Source organism: Ranitomeya variabilis, chromosome 2 (assembly GCF_051348905.1).
Source record: "Ranitomeya variabilis isolate aRanVar5 chromosome 2, aRanVar5.hap1, whole genome shotgun sequence".
Lineage (NCBI taxonomy): Eukaryota > Metazoa > Chordata > Amphibia > Anura > Dendrobatidae > Ranitomeya > Ranitomeya variabilis.
The window spans coordinates 732830788-732854661 of NC_135233.1; the positions used below are offsets into that span (position 1 = coordinate 732830788).

The window sequence follows — 23874 nt, forward strand, 5'->3', positions numbered from 1 at the left end:
ATGGGTGTGTGTACAATACATACATACAGATGGCAGTGTGTGCAATACGTACATATAGATGGCAGTGTGTGTGTACAATACGTACATACAGGAGGGTGCGTGTGTGCAATACGTACATTCAGATGGGTGTGTGTACAATACATACATACAGGTGTGTACAATACGTACATACAGACGGGTGTGTGTGTGTACAATACGTACATACAGACGGGTGTGTGTGTACAATACGTACATACAGACGGGTGTGTGTGTACAATACGTACATACAGATGGGGGTGTGTGTACAATACGTACATACAGATGGGTGTGTGTACAATACATACAGATGGGTGTGTGTACAATACATACATACAGATGGCAGTGTGTGCAATACGTACATATAGATGGCAGTGTGTGTGTACAATACGTACATACAGATGGCAGTGTGTGTACAATACGCACATACAGATGGCAGTGTGTGTACAATACGCACATAAGATGGGTGGGGTGTGTGTACACAATACGTACATAAGATGGGTGGGGTGTGTGTGTACAATACGTACATACAGATGGGTGGGGTGTGTACAATACGTACATACAGATGGGTGGGGTGTGTGTGTGTGTACAATACGTACTGTAACAAAACACTCCGGGATCGCCTTTGCTGGGGTCAAAGGTCACGTGGTTTATGCATTGAATTCTGAGGCGACAGCAGGTTTAGTTGGCTGACCTCGGGTCAGGTTTATTAAAGTGAAAGCAACATAGAAAAAACAAAACATAAAAATAAATCCTAGCCTGTCCGGCACTAACTAAACCAATACGTTGCTATCTTAACAACTGGGGGGGCTTCTCCCACCCAGCTAACAACACACAGTACTTGAGCACAGCTCTCACTCACGTTTGTCTCAGACAGGCAATCTGTGTGCCCCAGGCTGATGACGGAAACCCCCAGCTGGTCATCCTTTATTCCTGCACTTATTAACCCCTCGGTATCCTGAAGATACTGAGCGGCCTAACTCACATAGGACAAGTACCTGGGCGAGATATATCTGCCCCCGACTACCAGACCGACATGACTCTTACATATCCCCCCCCTTTGCTCAGACCGCTCCGGTCGAGCAAGAGCACTCCTGAAACAGTGCACTCGGGACAGGGCATCAGCGTTCCCCATCTGCATCCCGGGGCGGTGCTCCACCGTAAAAGAGTACGCCTGCAGAGCAAGGAACCACCGGGTTACCCGACTATTACGGTCCTTGTGGAGGTGCATCCACTTGAGAGGGGCATGGTCCGTGACCAGCCTAAACTTCCTACCCGTCAGGTAATACTTGAGGGAGTCGAGAGCCCATTTAATGGCTAGGCACTCTTTTTTCAACTACGGCATACCTCTGCTCGTGTACATTTAGTTTCCGGCTGAGGTAGAGGACCGGGTGTTCCACTCCGTCCCTCACCTGTGAAAGTACAGCTCCGACACCAGTATCAGAGGCATCAGTTTGCACCACAAACTCGCTGCTGAAATCAGGAGCCACTAGCACTGGCTGAGAGCACAAAGCCCGTTTCAGGCTGTGGAAGGCCTCTTCAGCAGTCGAGGTCCATTTTACCATGACGGAACCCTTCCCTTTGGTAAGGTCCGTCAAAGGGGTAGCCATGGCTGCAAAATTGGGTATGAACCGGCGATAATAGCCGGCAATCCCCAGGAAAGCTTGCACTTGTTTCTTGTTCACTGGTTGCGGCCAGCCCTGAATTGCCTGTATTTTGTCGATCTGTGGTTTAACCACTCCTCTGCCAATCACGTAGCCCAAGTAGCGGGCTTCTTCAAGTCCGATGTGGCATTTCTTGGGGTTCGCCGTTAAGCCCGCGCCTCGTAGGTCATCAATCACTGCCTGTACCTTCCGGAGGTGAGTTTCCCAGTCCATGCTGTAAATTACGATGTCATCCAGGTAGGCCGAAGCGTACTGCCTGTGGGGCCTCAAGACTCGATCCATCAATCTCTGGAACGTTGCTGGAGCTCCGTGAAGTCCAAACGGCATGTAGACATACTGGAACAGACCTTCCGGTGTAGCAAATGCCGTCTTCTCTCTGGCCGCCTCCGCCAGAGGGATCTGCCAGTACCCCTTTGTTAGATCCAGGGTCGTAATGTATCGGGCTTTACCAAGCCGGTCGATTAACTCATCGACCCGGGGCATAGGGTACGCATCAAATTTACGTGTACTAGCTAAGAGAACACTTGTATATAAAACATAACCTTTATTGGTACCACTGAATAAAATCTAATATGGACAGTACATTACATAAAGTGATAAAGTGCAAAATTAGTGCTAATATAACCATATGACAGTACTTAGTAAGGGGCTATCCTTCATCCCCACAACTGATTTCTCTACGTTTGATTGTATTAAGGACATTAACTTTTTTGTAAGAAAACTTAGGTGGCACAAATTTTTCAAACAGCAAAATAAAAAGATGTGTGCGGACCTAGATATCCCAGTTGATATCCTCCAAGAGGTGCAACTTTTGGTAAATTTAGATCAACCCCTACCATCTGTAACTGGACATGGCCCGTTCTCATCTTTGAAAAAAACAAGCACTAAGATGCCGCCAGTGGGAAGTGATGTGTCGGCAATAGATGTGTTCCTCAATCTAACTACTGAATAAATTAAACGGAGTGAAGCTGGGCATACCAGACACAATTTACCTAAAATTCAAATTGAAGCACTCCGCAGTTTGGAAATGGACACATCTATTGTGGTGAAACCTTCCGATAAAGGAGGTAACATAGTTGTCATGAATGTGGAGGGTTATAAGGATATGTGTCTTTCTCTTCTAAATGACTCAACCACATATATACGAATGGCCAACAATCCAACAGAGGCAATAAAAACCAAATTGAGAAACATCTTGGATGTGGCTAAGTTTAACAACTTGATGAGTCCAGAGGAGTATACCTTTTTGCTTCCCATACATCCAGTGGTGGCGACGTTTTATGCACTCCCGAAGAAGATACATAAGGGGGTTCACCCTCTGAAGGGTAGACCGATTGTATCAGGTATCGGGAGTGTAACACATAACGTGGGCATATATATTGACGAAATATTGAGACCCTTCGTCAGTTCTTTACCCTCCTATGTGAGGGATACATCAGACTTACTAAAAAAAATTGAGAACATCAATGTGGAACCAGAAGTGCTTCTAGCAAGTATTGACATTGAAGCACTTTATTCATCCATTCCACATGAGTCTGGGATTGCTGGGGTTAAACACTACCTAGCCACAAGGGGATGTCAATTTATTCCACACAACGAACTTGTCGTGTCTCTTCTTGAGTTTGTTTTGTGTAATAACTATTTTACCTTTGATGGTCAAGTCCTCCACCAGCTCAGGGGCACCGCCATGGGTAATCCATGTGCGCCCAGTTATGCCAACTTGTTCCTGGGCTGGTGGGAGGACACCATCGTTTTTTCTGAGGAACTTGCGCATTTAACCTGCCTTGTGGACCTTTGGGCCAGGTTCATAGATGATGTCTTTATTCTATGGCGGGGCTCTGTGGTGGAGTTCCAGGAGCTCATTAACCAGCTGAACAAAAACGAGATTGGCCTGAGGTTCACATATGAGATCAACCCTACTAGTTTAGCCTTTTTGGACATCATGATCAGTAAATCAGAAAGTGACCACACTTTGGAAACCACCATCTTTAGCAAACCCACCTCGACTAATTCTTTGTTAAGGTGGGAGAGTCTCCATCCGTACTCTCTAAAAAAGGGAATACCTAAAGGCCAATATTTGAGGTTAAAAAGAAATTGCTCTAATACAAAGGATTTTAAAATCAAGGCGGATGATTTAAGACATAGGTTTCTTGCGAAGGGTTACCCCGACCGGATACTTAGAGAGGCATACAAACATGCTAACCAACAAGATAGGGGTGAATTAATGGTACCTAAAAAGAAAGTTGAAAATTCCAATGGTCCGGCACGACTTATCTGTACTTTTGACAACGGGGCACCTATGGTCAGGGAGATAATCCTTAAACATTGGGGTATACTCCAGATGGATGAGGATCTAAGGGATTTTGTGGGTGAGAAACCTAACATTACCTATAGAAAAAGTAGAACCATAGGGAATCGTTTGGTCCATAGTCATTTCGTCCCACCCAGGACAAGTACCATGTGGTTACCAGTAAGAACTAAGGGGTGTTATCGATGTGGGGGATGTGTGGCCTGTGAATATGTTCGGATAGGCAAGAATTTTGATAGTACCAACAAATCTTTTGAGATCAGAGACTTTATCAATTGCAAAACTAAGGGGGTCATTTATCGCATTACATGTACTTGCGGCAAGTCGTACATCGGAAAAACCATTAGAGAGTTTAGAAGAAGAATAGGAGAACATTTGGGGGACATCCGTAACAAAAGAGACACAACAGTAGCTAGACACGTCAATGGGTCACATAATGGGGATCCTAAGACCATACAATTCATGGGGATTGAGAGGGTCAAGCCACCTAAAAGAGGTGGGGATTTTGACAGGATTCTCCTTCAGAGGGAATCCAGATGGATATTCCGTTTGAATACTTGCCATCCTCATGGGCTCAATGAGCAATTGAATTACAAATGCTTTCTTTGAATTTTGAGCCTATGATTAGTTCTATTTTAGTGGTCCTGCCTTTCAAGTTTAATTCCAGTCATAAAAACAGTTATTTACACAATCTATTATGATTGATTTGTAGATAACAGTCATTACTGTATCTACAACATCTGATCCTTTGGCCTTATTGAATATGGTTTGAAACAGGGATTCTATTCTATACATATGGATACTGACGAAGTGATTAGTATGATTCCCCCCCCCCCCTAATTCGCGTCCTTGTCCCTCTTTGATGAATAATATACGTGTTACAAGTTAATGCTATACACTCATATAGGTCTGAAAGGTCTGGTTATATGGTATTTGTGGTATAGCAATTTACCCGGTATGACGGGCGGCATGTATACAAAGAGTTACTTGTCCTGTACACATTGAGTTAGTTGCCCTGGTAACACCTTTAGCATCACGTCCGGCATCGCAGACTACGGGTTCTAATAACTAACCGGTAGTGTTTACGTGCCTTTTGATGAGGCATGTGGGCTATACATCTAGTGCGGCACCTTCTTGAACCGGAAGTGCAAGCACGGCCGGCTTCATGTATGTGGCGCCCTGCAATAACATGTCCGGTACACCCTCTGGTGTCCCCGATAATAGCGCGCCCAGGAAGTTTAGGCGGAACCATTGTAACAGGTCCAGTTTCCCATGCGGTGCACATTTACCGATGGGAGAAGTCGTGTATACCGGATGTGCTACCGGTACGCGCCGCAGGTGAAAAACTAAGTGACGCATTTACCGGAAGTTCCTTTCTAGGTTCAGGTGGTATTTACAACTGGGAACCGGCATGTCCACCATCTTGTCACACAGGCGGGTTTCTTGAAAACACGAGATCGGCCGGAAATGAGGTAGCACGCTACTTACTTATTAACAATTGTAAGTTACTTAAGGGGGAGGTGTTTATCTGTTTTCTCACCCTGCCATAGTCCGTACCCACAACTGGGTGTAACGGATATAGGAATTCCCTTCCAACGTTGGGGTTCCTCTCTACAGAAAAATATCCCACATTTACTTTAATTCTTGTTCCCCTGATGAATCTCCCCTATGGGAGAGGAAACGCGTAGGGAATTACATTTGGTTATGGTGGGTACAAGATATTAGCCTGACTTGGGAACTGCCCTTGTCAGGGCAGGAGCAATACAGGGGCACGACTGGGTAGTACAGGCATTGTTTCTCCCTCCCCCTTGAAAACAGACTGAGGCTCCTGCATGAGCAACATCATTTGGTGAGATCAAACCATTTTTTTATTCGAGCACTGGTTATATTAGCACTAATTTTGCACTTTATCACTTTATGTAATGTACTGTCCATATTAGATTTTATTCAGTGGTACCAATAAAGGTTATGTTTTATATACAAGTGTTCTCTTAGCTAGTACGCATATTTCAATTTGAGGACCTCTAGGGGTATTACCATTGATACACCCTTTTTGCACTATTCTGTACGCATCAAATTTAGAAACCGCATTCAGTTTCCTAAAGTCATTACAAAACCGGATGGAGCCATCCAGCTTAGGTACCAACACGATTGGACTGGACCAGGCGCTGTGCGACTCCTCAATGACTCCTAAGTCCACCATTGCCATTACTTCCCGGGAGACGGCTTCACGGCGCGCTTCCGGGATCCGGTATGGCTTCGCATGAACTGTGACCCCAGGTTCTGTGACAATCTCATGTTTCACCAGCTTAGTCCGGCCAGGTTTTTCCAAAAAAAACTCGGTTCTGTAACAAAAACTGCTTAACCTCAGATTTTTGCCGTTCCAAGAGAGTCTCAGCAATCTGCACCTCCGGTACGGTAGGTGAGCAAACCGGATGGGGCAGATCCGCCGTTAGGGCAGAGCGGTCTTTCCAGGGCTTTATCAGATTCACATGATAAATCTGTTCTGGTTTTCTCTTACCAGGCTGGTACACTTTATAGTTCACTTCACCAACTCTACCTACGATCTCAAAGGGACCCTGCCATTTCGCCAGAAATTTACTATCTACCGTAGGGATCAGGATCAACACCCTATCCCCAGATGCAAATGTACGGACCTTAGCACCTCTATCATAACTTTGCCTCTGGGCTCCCTGGGCCTGTAGCATATGGTCCTTAACAATGGGCATCACAGCGGCAATACGGTCCTGCATTTGTTACATGGTCGATCACCGTTTTAAAGGGAGTGACTTGTCCTTCCCAGGTCTCTTTTGCGACGTCCAACAGTCCACGTGGACGACGGGCGTACAACAGCTCGAAAGGCGAAAAGCCTGTGGAAGACTGGGGAACTTCCCTAATGGCAAACAGCAAATAGGGTAACAAGTAATCCCAGTTCTTCCCATCTTTGTCTATCGCCTCCCGGAGCATCTGTTTTAAGGTTTTGTTGAACCGCTCAACCAGGCCATCTGTTTGGGGGTGATAGACAGATGTACGCAACGGATCTATTTGTAAGAGTCGGCAGAGCTCCTTCATTACCCTCGACATAAAGGGAGTCCCCTGGTCGGTGAGTATCTGTTTTTGAATTCCCACCCGACTAAACACTTGTACCAATTCCTTGGCAATCGTCTTGGTAGCTGTGTTACGCAAAGGAATGGCTTCTGGGTAACGAGTGGCATAGTCCATGATGACGAGAATATGTTGGTGCCCACGTGCGGACCGGGGAAGGGGCCCAACCAAATCCATCCCAATCCTCTCAAATGGGACTTCTATGATAGGGAGGGGTACCAAAGGGCTACAGAACCGAGGTTTAGGCTCAGAGATTTGGCACTCTGGACAGGACTCACAATAGTTACGCACATCATTATGTATACCGGGCCACACAAAACAATGTGATATCCTTTCTGTGGTTTTCTGTACCCCCTAACCGTTGTACAGTGTCGTCCCCTTTTTTCTCTACCTGGTAGAGCAAATCATTCTCAAGTACCATGTACGGGTATGCCAGCCTAGTGTTAGGTTCTACGGGTACCCATCTATCATTTTTACATTTTTCCTAGCCGGAGACAGGGTAGGATCTTTCATTTGCTCGCTGTGGAAGTCATCCAACTGGTCTCCCAAATCTGGCAGGCAGGGTGCTGGTTGGCTGTCTGCCTCCGCCTCTCTCTGAGTTTCCTCAGTTTCCCCCGCCATAACTGAGAAGGGGAACTGAAAGTTAGATTTAATAACCTCCCCAGCAACGTCTTCCTGTGGGGCCTCCTCTAGGGGCTCGGGACCTCCTGAGGGCATGGGAGAAGATTCACGGGCACAGCTACCGTGAAGGTGCAACTGATTCTCCCACAACTGCCAGAGATGGGGAAAATCTCTGCCCAGGATTATATATATTTCTTATTAAAGTGTCCTAATAAATTTGGTACTGAGCAAATTATCTCAACCTTCAAACTATCCTTGTCTTCCGGAAGCGCCAAGAAAGGAATTTTTTTTTTTTTTCTCTAACCATTGTATTCACATGCAATCCTTGGATTAAGGCTGGCATAGTTCCTGCAATAGTGCTGCATACCGGAATATTATAAGGCGTGGATCCATCATACGGATCAATTGAATGTACATACAAGACATCCAAAGGGTGAGTGCAACAATATATATTTCTTGCTGTGAATATACACCTACACTTAGACTCTGCGCCCCTTGTCTCCCCTTTTATATCTCCTTCCGATATCCTTGCAGGATTATATCCTGTAACAATGCGGGAACGAGTCCCACTTTGTGTTGCACAGACCCATAGGGAGTGGAAATCCATATGACTGCTGTTAGGTACGAGCAAGTGTCCCCATGCACACACGTTACAGAAAACTTGTCAGATGGACCAGATGGAAGTGCCACCAGACTGGCTTTCACCAGAGTCACCACACTTCCAGAATCTAGTAATGCCACAACATTCTTCCCATCAACAGATAATTCACACAGGTGCTTCGCTGTATCATTTTGACCCGCTTTCACACTCACTAGCCCTGTAACCAAAGACATGCGTTTTTTAGAGTCTGTAACGTCGCACTGCATGGGTTCAGTGGTAACAGGACAGTTCGCAGAAACATGGCCCTTCTCATGGCAGCGGAAACACCTAACAGGCCCCCTACTGAGTCCACCGTCCAACACTCTCGGTCTCGGAGTGCGAGCAGTCCCGTGTTCCTCCCCCAGAGTTTTAGGCGATTTTCCTTCACCCGTAGTCCCTGGAACAGTCTTACCGGTTCCATGAGGAGGAGGCACGGACCGGGTGCTAGCGGTTTCGTCGGGAAGTCCTTCTGCCACGGAATAACGCTCGACCAACTCCACAAGTTGATCCGCGGTCGTGGGATTTCCTTCTCTTACCCACCTTCTCAGCGCTGGTAGTAGTACCCTCGGGTACTTGTCCAGGACAATCCGCTGGATTATTTCTGGTGTTGTCAGTACCTCGGGTTGCAACCATTTCTTTGTTAAGTAGATCAGGTCGAACATCTGAGACCGCGGTGGTTTATCTGGCTGGTATGTCCACTGGTGTACCCTCTGTGCACGGACAGCCGTCGTCACCCCTAGCCGGGCCAGGACCTCAGCTTTCAGCTTCTCAAAGTCCTGAGCGTCTTCCGGGTCCAAGTCATGGTAAGCTTTTTGGGCCTCGCCGGAGAGAAACGGGGCAATCAAATCGGCCCAACGTGCCTTCGGCCACTTCTCCCTCAAGGCCGTCCGCTCAAACGTTGTCAGGTATGCCTCGACGTCATCTTCTGCAGTCAGCTTTTGCCAGTATCGACTCATGGATCCTTCTGGACTCTTCTTCCGGGTCCACCTCAGGCATGCTCACCAGGCGCTGCGCCACCTGTTGGAGAAGCTGGCGGTCTGCACCCGTCATGTCCACTAACTCCTTCAGCTGTGCGGCCATCAAGCGATTAGCTTCATGCTGTGCAGCAGTGGCCTGCTGCTGTACGGCAGTGGACTGTACTAGGGCTTTCACCACGTCTTCCATACTGTCGCCTGTGCCACGTTGTTGCCCGCGTTCTCCACCACAATGTAACAAAACACTCCGGGATCGCCTTTGCTGGGGTCAAAGGTCACGTGGTTTATGCATTGAATTCTGAGGCGACAGCAGGTTTCCGAGTTGGCTGACCTCGGGTCAGGTTTATTAAAGTGAAAGCAACATAGAAAAAACAAAACATAAAAATAAATCCTAGCCTGTCCGGCACTAACTAAACCAATACGTTGCTATCTTAACAACTGGGGGGGCTTCTCCCACCCAGCTAACAACACACAGTACTTGAGCACAGCTCTCACTCACGTTTGTCTCAGACAGGCAATCTGTGTGCCCCAGGCTGATGACGGAAACCCCCAGCTGGTCATCCTTTATTCCTGCACTTATTAACCCCTCGGTATCCTGAAGATACTGAGCGGCCTAACTCACATAGGACAAGTACCTGGGCGAGATATATCTGCCCCCGACTACCAGACCGACATGACTCTTACAGTACATACAGATGGGTGGGGTGTGTGTGTACAATACGTACATACAGATGGGTGGGGTGTGTGTGTGTGTACAATACGTACATACAGATGGGTGGGGTGTGTGTGTGTACAATACGTACATACAGATGGGTGGGGTATGTGTGTACAATACGTACATACAGATGGGTGGGGTGTGTGTGTGTACAATACGTACATACAGATGGGGGTGGGTGTGTACAATACGTACATACAGATGGGGGTGGGTGTGTAGAATACGTACATACAGATGGCAGTGTGTGTACAATACGTACATACAGATGGCAGTGTGTGTACAATACGTACATACATACAGATGTGTGTGTGTGTGTGTACAATACGTACATACATACAGATGTGTGTGTGTACAATACGTACATACAGATGTGTGTGTGTGTACAATACGTACATACAGAGGGGTGGGTGTGTGTACAATACGTACATACAGACGGGTGGGTGTGTGTGTACAATACGTACATACATACAGATGGGGGTGTGTGTGTGTGTACAATACGTACATACATACAGATGGGTGGGGTGTGTGTGTGTACAATACGTACATACATACAGATGGGTGGGGTGTGTGTGTACAATACGTACATACAGATGGGTGGGGTGTGTGTGTGTGTACAATACGTACATACAGATGGATGGTGTGTGTGTGTGTGTACAATACGTACATACAGATGGGTGGGGTGTGTGTGTGTGTGTGTACAATACGTACATACAGATGGGTGGGGTGTGTGTGTGTGTACAATAGGTACATACAGATGGGTGGGGTGTGTGTGTACAATATGTACATACAGATGGGTGGGGTGTGTGTGTGTGTACAATACGTACATACAGATGGGGGTGTGTGTGTGTGTACAATACGTACATACATACAGATGGGTGGGGTGTGTGTGTACAATACGTACATACAGATGGATGGTGTGTGTGTGTGTGTACAATACGTACATACAGATGGGTGGGGTGTGTGTGTGTGTGTACAATACGTACATACAGATGGATGGGGTGTGTGTGTACAATACGTATATACAGATGGGTGGGGTGTGTGTGTGTACAATACGTACATACAGATGGGTGGGGTGTGTGTGTGTACAATACGTACATACAGATGGGTGGGGTATGTGTGTACAATACGTACATACAGATGGGTGGGGTGTGTGTGTGTACAATACGTACATACAGATGGGGGTGGGTGTGTACAATACGTACATACAGATGGGGGTGGGGGTGTAGAATACGTACATACAGATGGCAGTGTGTGTACAATACGTACATACAGATGGCAGTGTGTGTACAATACGTACATACATACAGATGTGTGTGTGTGTGTACAATACGTACATACATACAGATGTGTGTGTGTACAATACGTACATACAGATGTGTGTGTGTGTACAATACGTACATACAGAGGGGTGGGTGTGTGTACAATACGTACATACAGACAGGTGGGTGTGTGTGTACAATACGTACATACATACAGAAGGGGGGTGTGTGTGTGTGTACAATACGTACATACATACAGATGGGTGGGGTGTGTGTGTGTGTACAATACGTACATACAGATGGGGGTGTGTGTGTGTGTACACAATACGTACATACAGGTGGGTGCGTGTGTGTACAATAGTACATACAGGTGTGTGTGTACAATACGTACATTCAGACGGGTGCGTGTGTGTACAATACGTACATACAGATGGATGTGTGTGTGTACAATACATACATACAGATGGGTGTGTGTGTACAATACGTACATACAGGTGAGTACGTGTGTACAATACGTACATACATATGGGTCGGTGTGTGTACAATACGCACATATAGATGGCAGTGTGTGTGTACAATACGTACATACAGGTGGGTGCGTGTGTGTGCAATACGTACATTCAGATGGGTGTGTGTACAATACATACAGGTGTGTGTACAATACGTACATACAGGTGGGTGCGTGTGTGTACAATAAGTACATACAGATGGGTGTGTGTGTACAATAAGTACATACAGATGGGTGTGTGTGTACAATATGTACATACAGGTGTGTGTACAATACGTACATACAGATGGGGGGGTGTGTACAATACGTGCATACAGATGGGTGTGTGTGTACAATACGTACATACAGGTGAGTACGTGTGTACAATACGTACATACATATGGGTCGGTGTGTGTACAATACGCACATATAGATGGCAGTGTGTGTGTACAATACGTACATACAGGTGGGTGCGTGTGTGTGCAATACGTACATTCAGATGGGTGTGTGTACAATACATACAGGTGTGTGTACAATACGTACATACAGGTGTGTGTGTACAATACGTACATACAGGTGTGTGTGTGTGTACAATATGTACATACAGGTGGGTGCGTGTGTGTACAATACGTACATACAGATGTGTGTGTGTACAATACGTACATACAGGTGGGTGCATGTGTGTACAATACGTACATACCGATGGGTGCGTGTGTGTACAATACGTACATACAGATGGGTGTGTGTACAATACGTACATACAGATGGCAGTGTGTGTGTGTACAATACGTACATACAGATGGCAGTGTGTACAATACGTACATACAGATGGGGGTGTGTGTACAATACGTTCATACAGATGGGGGTGTGTGTACAATACGTACATACAGATGGGTGTGTGTGTACAATACGTACATACAGATGGCAGTGTGTGTGTGTGTGTACAATACGTACATACAGATGGGTGTGTGTACAATACGTACAGATGGCAGTGTGTACAATACGTACATACAGATGGCAGTGTGTGTACAATACGTACATACAGATGGCAGTGTGTGTACAATACGCACATACAGATGGATGCGTGGGTGTGTGTGTACAATGCGTACATACAGATGGGTGTGTGTGTACAATACGTACATAAGATGGGTGGGGTGTGTGTGTACAATACGTACATAAGATGGGTGGGGTGTGTGTGTGTGTGTACAATACGTACATACAGATGGGTGGGGTGTGTGTGTGTGTGTGTGTGTACAATACGTACATACAGATGGGTGGGGTGTGTACAATACGTACATACAGATGGGTGGTGTGTGTGTGTGTGTACAATACGTACATACAGATGGGTGGGGTGTATGTGTGTGTGTGTGTACAATACATATATACAGATGGGTGGGGTGTGTGTGTGTGTGTGTGTGTGTGTGTGTGTGTGTGTGTGTGTGTGTGTGTGTGTGTGTGTGTGTGTACAATACGTACATACAGATGGATGGGGTGTGTGTGTACAATACGTACATACAGATGGGTGGGGTGTGTGTGTGTGTGTGTACAATACGTACATACAGATGGGTGGGGTGTGTGTGTGTGTGTACAATACGTACATACAGATGGGTGGGGTGTGTGTGTACAATACGTACATACAGATGGGTGGGGTGTGTGTACAATACGTACATACAGATGGGGGTGGGTGTGTACAATACGTACATACAGATGGGGGTGGGTGTGTACAATACGTACATACAGATGGCAGTGTGTGTACAATACGTACATACAGATGGCAGTGTGTGTACAATACGTACATACATACAGATGTGTGTGTGTGTACAATACGTACATACATACAGATGTGTGTGTGTGTACAATACGTACATACATACAGATGTGTGTGTGTGTGTACAATACGTACATACATACAGATGTGTGTGTGTGTGTACAATACGTACATACAGACGGGTGGGTGTGTGTACAATACGTACATACAGACGGGTGGGTGTGTGTACAATACGTACATACATACAGATGGGGGTGTGTGTGTACCATACATACATACAGATGGGGGTGTGTGTGTGTGTACAATACGTACATACATACAGATGGGTGGGGTGTATGTGTGTACAATACGTGAATACATACAGATGGGTGGGGTGTGTGTGTGTACAATACGTACATACAGATGGGTGGGGTGTGTGTGTACAATACGTACATACAGATGGATGGTGTGTGTGTGTGTACAATACGTACATACAGATGGCAGTGTGTGTACAATACGTACATACATACAGATGTGTGTGTGTGTGTGTACAATACGTACATACATACAGATGTGTGTGTGTGTGTACAATACAACTGAGAAATACTTGGCACTCAGGAGAAATTCGTTGCAAAATTCAGAAATAAATTTTATTCGCTGCATCCGGCTCAATCACATATAAACGTTTTCGGTCTATACAAATAAGACCTTCATCAGATACAGTTGTGAATGCTGCAATGTATATACAAAAAGATAGAAGACAAGAAAATTGCTTTTAAACAAAGATAATAATGATGCACAATCAAACAAATATCAAAAACATACGATCCATTCTGTACTGTTATGACAGTCTGCATACAGATAAGAGGAGTGACAGGCAGCACGGGTGACGGACTAGGTGAATCCGGCCTGGAACTGCGTGACGCGTGAATCCTGTTCAGAAGGTGCTGAAAAGTGTACACGTGTTAGGGCTATAATTAATGGGAGTAAAATGAAGAAGTAAGCTGAAGAAGTAACATGAGAGTTTTCAGATTTGTAACCATGTGGTGGAACTATAGAAAAATGCATCATCCTAGATAAAGGATACAAGATGTGGAGTGACCTCCCCCAATGACTGCGGGGATATGAGAGTAGAGTGCACAGTGGGCCGCCTGTAATGGAGGACATAAACATAAATACATAAACAAATGTGATACATAGTGGTGGAGCAAAAATGCCCTGCAGGTTATATGCCAAACAACCTAAGGGGTGACCACCAGACAAACCGGATTCCCGGTATAACTTATATGTACAGCTGCAAAGTAATGGGCTACCTGGGAAATGGGAAATACCTGGAGACCATAGGTGGTATGTGCAAGTCACACACTTAGTAGGATGCTAGCCAGGGTATGGGAGCGCAAAGCGCCTGCAGAGTAGAATAGGGGTACACATGAGGGCTATAAAGCTACCGAAGATAGATCCAGTCTGACAGAAATTATCCTGGACCTAAACCTCATACCTTAGAGCGTGTGGAGAAGTACGAAGCGCTATAGGGAAGCGAGGTACTCGCAGGGGGGAGGCGCTGTAAAAGATAAGTCAAGGCAGAGGGTTACCAGGGATGGAACCAAGCTGTAGGCAGGACAGAGCCAGCGCTAGGCTGGGACCGAGTGCTGGTTTACCTGAGAATCGCCGCCGTCACGGACGCCGTGCTGTGAAGCAGGGAGGCACTCCCGGGGCTGCTTAGAGGAGCGTGGCACTTCCGGGTATAAAAGCACACAGAAGTGTGTCACCTGATCTCTGACGTCACCGGGTCACGTGAACGGGGGGACCACGCATGCGCAGAGGGTCGGATAGGGATACAAGCCGGGGATCAGCGCTGTAGAAGCTGGCGCTTGCGCGGTGGGCCCAGGGGCAGAACAGCTGGCTATGTGAGAGCATGGTCTGATACCAGAATGGCCAGTATGGGTCAGACCGGGAAATTGGAGCTGAAAGATCTAGCTGATGTGAGGGTGGTGGAAATACCCCATAGGTGTCTATACAGTGGTCACCCCGGCTATATAGAGAAATGATTAACCCTCTATATAGGCATATGGTGCATACTATACCGTGTGCGGTGCTCTGTGCGTGGAGTGCATTTAACGGTTCTGAAAGGAAAGACAGACATGAACATAGATTAGTTAAGAGAGTCACATGTTATATTATAGTGTGCACCTAGAAAAGGTGCTAAAATTGCATACAGTAAACAATATACATGTACAATGTTACATAAAAGCCGAGACGTCATAGTCTCTGTTGAGTCCCTTTGGCTCTAAAGTCTGCAGTGTGTAAATCCAGTAAGCTTCCCTTTTAAGGAGTAAACTGACACGACTTTGACCCCCTCTAGGAGCATCTATCTGTTCTAGGACCTGGAAGCGAAGCTGAGAAATGTTGTGATTTTGTTTGGAAAAATGGTAAGGGAGAGGTAGATGTGTTTTATTGCATCGGATCGTGGATTTATGTTGGGCCACTCTGTCTTTCACTGTCTGTGTGGTTTCCCCCACATATGCCAGCCCACAAGGGCATTTGATGACATAGATGACATGTGTTGACTCACAGGTGAAAAAACCTTTTATGGGGATGGCTTTGCCTGTTTGGGGGTGGGAGACCGAAGGACCCTTCTGGACATTACTGCACTGTAGGCAATTCAGGCAAGGGAATGTGCCTTGTCTCTGGGTCTGTAAAAAGGATTGTTTGGGGACTATACTGCTCGAGCCAATGTCCGCTTTGACTAATTTGTCCCTGAGGTTTCTAGCTCGTTTGAAACAGGACATGAAGGGCACTCTAAATTCTGGAATGTTGGGGTAGCTTTTTGTTAGAATGCCCCAGTGTCTCCTGATGGTGGACTGAACCATGTTCGAGAAGGGGTGAAATGTGGAAACAAAAGGGATTCTCTTACGGTCATCTTTGGGTCTGTTTACAGAAATGTTGCGTTTGGCCTCCGTTAAGATACGCTGCGGGTATCCCCTATTGGAGAATTTGTGTTCCATCTCACTTAGTCTGGTCTTTTTGATCTTGTCGTCCGAGACGATCCTGTCAACCCTATGGAATTGGGACTTGGGGATAGAGTTTTTGATGGAAGGTGGATGGCAACTGGTGAAATGTAAGAGGCCATTGCGGTCCGTTGGCTTGGTAAATAGATCGATGGATAGGTGACCATCCCTCTCTTTGTAAATGAGGGTGTTTAAGAAACTAATTCTAGACTTATCGTGTTGTATTGAGAAACCAAGTTCGGGCCAGATACTGTTGATGTGTTGATCAAAGGCTATTAATGACTCAAGGGGCCCGTCCCACACGCAGAAAATGTCATCAATATATCTGCGCCAGACCCTGCAATGGGCGATGAACAATGGGTGATCATACACGTAATCATTCTCAAAAGCCGCCATGTATGCTATAGCGTAAGGAGGCGCTACGCTCGCGCCCATTGCAGTGCCTTGTAGCTGTGCATAAAAGGCATCCTGGAACATAAAGTAATTTTCTTTAAGAACCAAGTTCAGCAGGTCGGCACAGAAATGACGGATTTTGGTATCAACTTTATTGTCTAACAGGAGCCTGTCAGTGGCGGCTAAACCCTTGTCGTGAATGATAGATGTATAGAGGCTGTTTACATCCCATGTGATCAGGAGAGAGGAGGGAGATATGGGACCCAGAGATTTAATGACCTGAATGAATTCGCCAGTGTCCAGAAGGAAGGACCGGGTAGTTTTAACAAGTGGCGTGAGGATCTTTTCTAGTACTATAGACAATGGTGAGAGGACTGAGTCAGTCAGGGAGACAATGGGCCGGCCGGGAGGTTTAACTAATCTTTTGTGTATCTTGGGTAGAACATACAGAATGGGGGTTATAGGATCTTTTTTAATGAGGAAATCTCTCATCTTGCTGTCAATGGTGCCCGCTTGCATGTGAAACTCAACAATCGGTGCAATTTTTTTCACCAATTGATTGAGAGGATTCTGTGGTATCAATTTGTATACCGTGGTGTCCCCTAACTGTCTGTATACCTCCTCAAGATAATCAGTCCTGTCCATCACTACCGTCGCTCCACCTTTGTCAGCGGGTTTAATAATTAAAGATTTATCAGATGCCAGTTGTTCCAACGAGAGTCTTTCTACAGACAAAAGGTTGGTCTGGAACTGGAACTTCCCCTGCTCCATTTGCCGGGTCAGTGTGTGAATGTCCCTTTCAACAAGGGACACAAAAGTTTCTACTGGAGGATCGGACCGAGGTGGCATGTAGGAGCTATGGTTCCGAAGTCCCAAGTTCTGGAGTTCCAGAAGAGTTTTATCCTGTCTAGCAAGATTCAACACCGGAGGTTGTGCTGCAAAGTGGACCCGAAGTCTGAGGTTCCGATAGAACCTTTGAAGGTCCATACTGAGTTCAAATGAATTGAACTTGTACATCGGGCAGAAGGACAAGCCCTTCTGGAGTACAGCCAGTTGGTGTGTGTCCAAGTTCTTAGATGAGATATTAACTACCAGGGGGAGGTCCATACCTGTGAGCGTGTTGTTATCTGGTTTCTGGATTCCCCGACGGCATTGGCCCCCCCGCCTCGTTTTCCTTTTCTGCGGCCGCGGTTGTTCCCTAAAAAAGAAGCAGAATTTGAGGTACCGGGCCTGCTGTCGGTGGAGCCAGAAGAGCTTATCGAGCTGTGTCGCCTGATGGAATGCCGAGTATCTCGCCACTGGTAGACCCGGTTCTGTAGATAATCCTCGGTGTCCCGTAGAAACTTCGATCTCTTTCTTTTTTCTACTTCCAATCTGTGCAGCCGTAGTTGTTCTTGATTCTTCGTCTTGAGTTCCTGGAACTCCTCCTGGGGCATAGTACTGGTTAATTGGGTTTCGATGGCAGTTATTTGGGTGTTGACTGTGTCCAAATTTTTTTGAAGGTAGGAGAGAGTGAGGGTCATCAGATCTGCTGAGCATTTGTTTAAGATGTGTTCGAATTTTTCGCAATACTCTTTGTCCTCCCTGAAGAAGGTTGGTTGTAGGGGGACCCGCAGGCCACGTGGGATCCTCTGGACTCGGAGGTACTCGGCTATAGTAACAATGTGTAATTCTAGATTCACCGCTCTTCTGGATTCACGTTCCAAGTCGCGGTTCTTGAGTTCCTTGGTTGGGATTTGGAGAAAATCGCTAGGTGCGGTTACTTTGGAAAGAATTTCCGCCGCTTCTGCTGCATTGAAGGAGAAGGTTTCAGACATCGTCCGAGGTGCTCGTGTACGGATACAACATATGGAAAATGGTGACCACGGCACTCAGGGTTTCTATTGGAGGTGCACAAGTTAGGAATCCAACCCATCAAGTATAACTGAGAAATACTTGGCACTCAGGAGAAATTCGTTGCAAAATTCAGAAATAAATTTTATTCGGTGCATCCGGCTCAATCACATATAAACGTTTTCGGTCTATACAAATAAGACCTTCATCAGATACAGTTGTGAATGCTGCAATGTATACACAAAAAGATAGAAGACAAGAAAATTGCTTTTAAACAAAGATAATAATGATGCACAATCAAACAAATATCAAAAACATACGATCCATTCTGTACTGTTATGACAGTCTGCGTACAGATATGTAGATAAGTAATGGGCTACACGGGGCCCAAGGGAAATACAGATGGGTGGGGTGTGTGTGTGTACAATACATACATACAGATGGGTGGGGTGTGTGTGTGTGTGTGTGTGTGTGTGTGTGTGTGTGTGTACAATACGTACATACAGATGGGTGGGGTGTGTGTGTGTACAATACGTACATACAGATGGGTGGGGTGTGTGTGTGTGTGTACAATACGTACATACAGATGGGTGGGGTGTGTGTACAATACGTACATACAGATGGGTGGGGTGTGTGTGTGTACAATACGTACATACAGATGGGTGGGGTGTGTGTGCACAATACGTACATACAGATGGGTGGGGTGTGTGTGTGTGTGTGTGTGTGTGTGTGTGTACAATACGTACATACAGATGGGTGGGGTGTGTGTGTGTACAATAGGTACATACAGATGGGTGGGGGGTGTGTGTACAATACGTACATACAGATGGGTGGGGTGTGTGTGTGTACAATACGTACATACAGATGGGTGGGGTGTGTGTGTACAATACGTACATACAGATGGGTGGGGTGTGTGTGTGTACAATACGTACATACAGATGGGTGGGGTGTGTGTGTACAATACGTACATACAGATGGGTGGGGTGTGTGTACAATACGTACATACAGATGGGTGGGGTGTGTGTGTGTACACAATACGTACATACAGATGGGTGGGGTGTGTGTGTACAATACGTACATAAGATGGGTGGGGTGTGTGTGTGTACAATACGTACATACAGATGGGTGGGGTGTGTGTGTGTGTACAATACGTACATACAGATGGGTGGGGTGTGTGTGTGTACAATACGTACATACAGATGGGTGGGGTGTGTGTGTGTGTACAATACGTACATACAGATGGGTGGGGTGTGTGTGTGTACAATACGTACATACAGATGGGTGGTGTGTGTGTGTGTGTGTGTACAATACGTACATACTGATGGGTGGGGTGTGTGTGTACAATACGTACATACAGATGGGTGGGGTGTGTGTGTACAATACGTACATACAGATGGGTGGGGTGTGTGTGTACAATACGTACATACAGATGGGTGGGGTGTGTGTGTGTGTGTGTGTGTGTGTACACAATACGTACATACAGATGGGTGGGGTGTGTGTGTACAATACGTACATAAGATGGGTGGGGTGTGTGTGTGTACAATACGTACATACAGATGGGTGGGGTGTGTGTGTGTACAATACATACATACAGATGGGTGGGGTGTGTGTGTGTACAATACGTACATACAGATGGGTGGGGTGTGTGTGTGTGTGTGTACAATACGTACATACAGATGGGTGGGGTGTGTGTGTGTACAATACGTACATACAGATGGGTGGGGTGTGTGTGTGTGTACAATACGTACATACAGATGGGTGGGGTGTGTGTGCAATACGTACATAGAGATGGCATGCGAGTGTAAAGAAATGGACATACGGACGTAAAAACAGCAGTTTTTTTTTCTGACTGAAAACTGGATGATTTTGCATACGCTCGTCTGAACCCGGCCTTACGGAGATTTAACAAAACAGCTACAAAGAAAGGCTGAGCTCAGACGAGCGGATATAAAAGAGGTCACTTTTCATGCAGAAAAAAAACCGTTTGTCATCTGTGTGTAGTCCATGTGGCCGGTTTGTACATCGTTACACGATCCGTTCGTTTTGTAGACCGTTTTTACATGAACAATTGACTAATGAAAGTGGAATACAGTTTCCTATAACTGCGATGTTTTCATTACCAATTGAACCTATTTATTGCTGAATATTGGTTTTAAGTCTGTGCTCACAAGTTGCAGTCATGTCACACAGCTCACACAATTGGGGTCGCATGATTTGCATAAAGATATCATTGAACTCGCGCTCAGGCTTGTCCCGAGGGCAAAGACAAGAGGGGCTCTAACTCATAACAACCAATCAGATCAATGCTGTCATTTTCCTATTTGCCTTACCAACATGAAAGGTGTAACCTGATTGGTAAGTGCTGCCGCAGCGCCCCTCAGTGTGTATGCAGAGAGACTGCACCGTCATACTGCGCTTCACCCTCTCCCCTAGGTTCTATTACGTCACGCAGCACGGGGCCAGTCAGGGCGCCTCCTTGTTGCCTGTAGTGATGGGACTTCGGGGTTTTTTTTGGGAATCGGCTCTTTCGGCTCGGCTCAGCAAGAAGAGCCGGCTCTTTCGGCTCTTGAATCGGCTCTTCAGTAATCTCACCAAAATAATGACACAAAACCTTCTAGTTAACAGATTAACATTGTTTATATTATTTTTCATTATAAGAACATCAAACAAATGCAAAAAATGTGCAAAACAGCAGTATAACTTAACAGTGAAACATTTTTAGAAGGTCATTAGGACAAATTGGCATTAAGAAACACTAAGTGCCTCAGTTTGGACGGGCTGATCCAGTTTCTTCTCTCTGTGATTATCTGCCCTGTTTTGGAGAAAATTCTCTCTGAAGGGACTGATGTTGCTACGATGCACAGTCTTCCTTCCATCACCTTGATAAGTCGTGGGTAGAATAAAGCCCTGCTCTTCCACCAGCTCAATGGATCTAAGGTTCTTTGGATCAGCGGCTCCTCAAGATAACTTCGTACTTCCAGTATTGCATCTGCTGAGGGATTTCTTCTTGCAGTGCTTTCTGTTGCCTTTTTATCAAAGAGCCTCCAAACAGCAGATGACTGTGGCTGTGGCTCAGGTGCCTCTGCTGCCGCTTGTGCTTCATCATCTTTGCCTCCCAATGATGGCATCGGCTGGCTATCTGGAGTCTCTTGACTGCATCTTGCTGCTGCTGTTATTCTCTTAATTGCCTCTTCAGCAGCTCTGGTATCGCTAAAGGCTAGCTTTTTGAATCTTGGATCTAGTAATGTTGTTTCTGAGAATACAATATTATATTCCATGTTATGGAACTTTCTATCCATAGTTGCAATGAGGGCCGACACCAACTGTCTCCCTTGTTCTGTAGTTAGTGCTCCTTCTCTTTCTCGGTCAGCTGTCACTTTCTGCAGACCCTTGCACAAGAGCAGCATTTTGGATGCTGTTACATAGCTGAAAATAAGAGAAAATCTACTTAGAAAATTATGTTTTAATATGGTATATGGCATATCAGAATCAGCCCATTAGCTCCTTTGAGCACATAAAGATAGCTTATAGGACTCAAACAAGCTAACAAATTCTCTTTAAAAGCTTATACTTGATGGACCTGTCTTTTTTCAACTATACAAATAATGTAGTAATTGTCTACTGTACCTCTCAGCACTGATCTCCACAGTGACCTGTTCAAAGGGCTCCAGGATAGCGCATATCTCTCTCACAACCTCCCATTCGTCTTGGCTCAGAGTGTCAACAGATGCATTGATAAGGGCCAGTGTAGAGATGATTGCGTCCTTGGTCTCTATAATCCGTTTCAGCATATAGAATGTAGAATTCCACCTTGTTGGGCATTCCTGTATGGGCCTCAGCTGAGGCATACACATCTGCTGTTGAATAGATTTTAGCTTCTCTGTAGCTGTTGTGCTCTTATGAAAAAATTCGACCAAGGCTCAAACAAAATGTTATGTTCCTTCATAGAAAAATTGGGGGACTCTCCCTACCCAACCTAGTTTTATATTTTAAAGCTGCTCAAATAGCTCAACTAGCCAACGTTAACTCCGGCACGAAAAGCCCGAGATGGGTTTATCTGGAGTCCTTTCTTTTGAGGCCCCTTTCTCTACCTGGTCTCTTGTGGTCCACCGACAAAACCCCGCAAAATATTTCTGAAACAGCGCCTTTTTCTGCCCACTCCTTGATCCTCTGGAGAAGGGAGAGATTCAAATATGGCCTACAGTCTAACTCTTCCCCACTCACTTCCATATTTCGCAACCCCATGTTCTTGCCGGGTTTAGAGCTTACTCTCTTCTCCTGGTGGGTACTGAAAGGTATCACTACGTTTAAACAACTTTGCTCTCCCTTCAATATCTTACTCACCAGACAGGAATTCATTCAGTACCACCAGCCACCATTCAGGGAAGCTCTTCGTATAAACCAAGTCTTACACTTCGCCAGACAGTTCCTACCACATGGGTCTCCATTTATTGCAACCAGTTTTGAGCAGAGATGTCTGAACGACCCAATGGGGAAAGGAATGATCTCTCTAGTGTACTCTGCTTTTAACTCCCCGAAGAAAGATATAAAATTAAAGTTTATGTCACAATGGGAGGAGGATATGGGTCTTGTTCTTCCCCTTGAAATATGGCATAGATGTTGCGATACACTAACAAAGGGTAGCCACCAAGCATCCTTAGCTGAAACATCAATTAAACTCCTCCACAGAGCCTACTATGTTCCTGTGAAACTTCATGCCATGCACCCAAATGTTCCCAACACTTGTTTCAGGGGCTGCAGCGCACCTGGAGATATGTGGCACACATGGTGGAGCTGCCCAGTCGCAGTGGCTTTCTGGAACGAGATCAAGTCAATGGTTGAGAGAATTTGCAGAAGAGCGATCTCCCTTGATCCCACAGTATTTCTACTGGGGGCAAAATTTCCTGGATTTTCTAATAAGCTACATAAATTGGTAACTATTATCTGCATGGCAACCAAAATACATATCGCTGCCAAATGGAGAACCAATTCACTCTCCATCTCTCTTGTTATAGATAAAATTAACACTATTCTATTATATGAACGCATTCAAGCAACCAGGAATGACGAATGGAGTACCTTCTTCCGGGTTTGGGAACCTTGGC

The 23874-nt window shown here is 45.8% G+C and overlaps 3 protein-coding genes across 3 annotated transcripts in view; 1 reads left to right on the forward strand and 2 right to left on the reverse strand.

The window, feature by feature from the left end:
- Nucleotides 1–7877: 7877 nt before the first annotated feature.
- PPIL6 (peptidylprolyl isomerase like 6) overlaps nucleotides 7878–23874 on the forward strand; it is a 94840-nt gene continuing 78843 nt past the window's right edge. The window contains exon 1 of the mRNA XM_077289572.1: nucleotides 7878–8146. Coding sequence (XP_077145687.1) covers nucleotides 8123–8146 — 24 coding nt within the window. The 5' untranslated portion in view covers nucleotides 7878–8122. The remainder of the gene's footprint in view (nucleotides 8147–23874) is intronic.
- LOC143809881 (uncharacterized) lies at nucleotides 14281–18812 on the reverse strand. The gene is made up of 4 exons (XM_077292858.1): nucleotides 18046–18812; nucleotides 15620–15658; nucleotides 14623–14686; nucleotides 14281–14482 (listed from the first exon to the last, which is right to left on the reverse strand). Exons 1-2 carry the CDS (start codon nucleotides 18751–18753, stop codon nucleotides 15650–15652), a joined length of 717 nt encoding a protein of 238 aa, XP_077148973.1. The 5' UTR covers nucleotides 18754–18812; the 3' UTR covers nucleotides 14281–14482; nucleotides 14623–14686; nucleotides 15620–15649.
- On the reverse strand, nucleotides 21295–22568 carry LOC143809882 (E3 SUMO-protein ligase ZBED1-like). The gene is made up of 2 exons (XM_077292859.1): nucleotides 22397–22568; nucleotides 21295–22195 (listed from the first exon to the last, which is right to left on the reverse strand). The coding sequence occupies exons 1-2, from the start codon at nucleotides 22558–22560 to the stop codon at nucleotides 21499–21501; spliced, it is 861 nt and encodes a 286-aa protein (XP_077148974.1). The 5' UTR covers nucleotides 22561–22568; the 3' UTR covers nucleotides 21295–21498.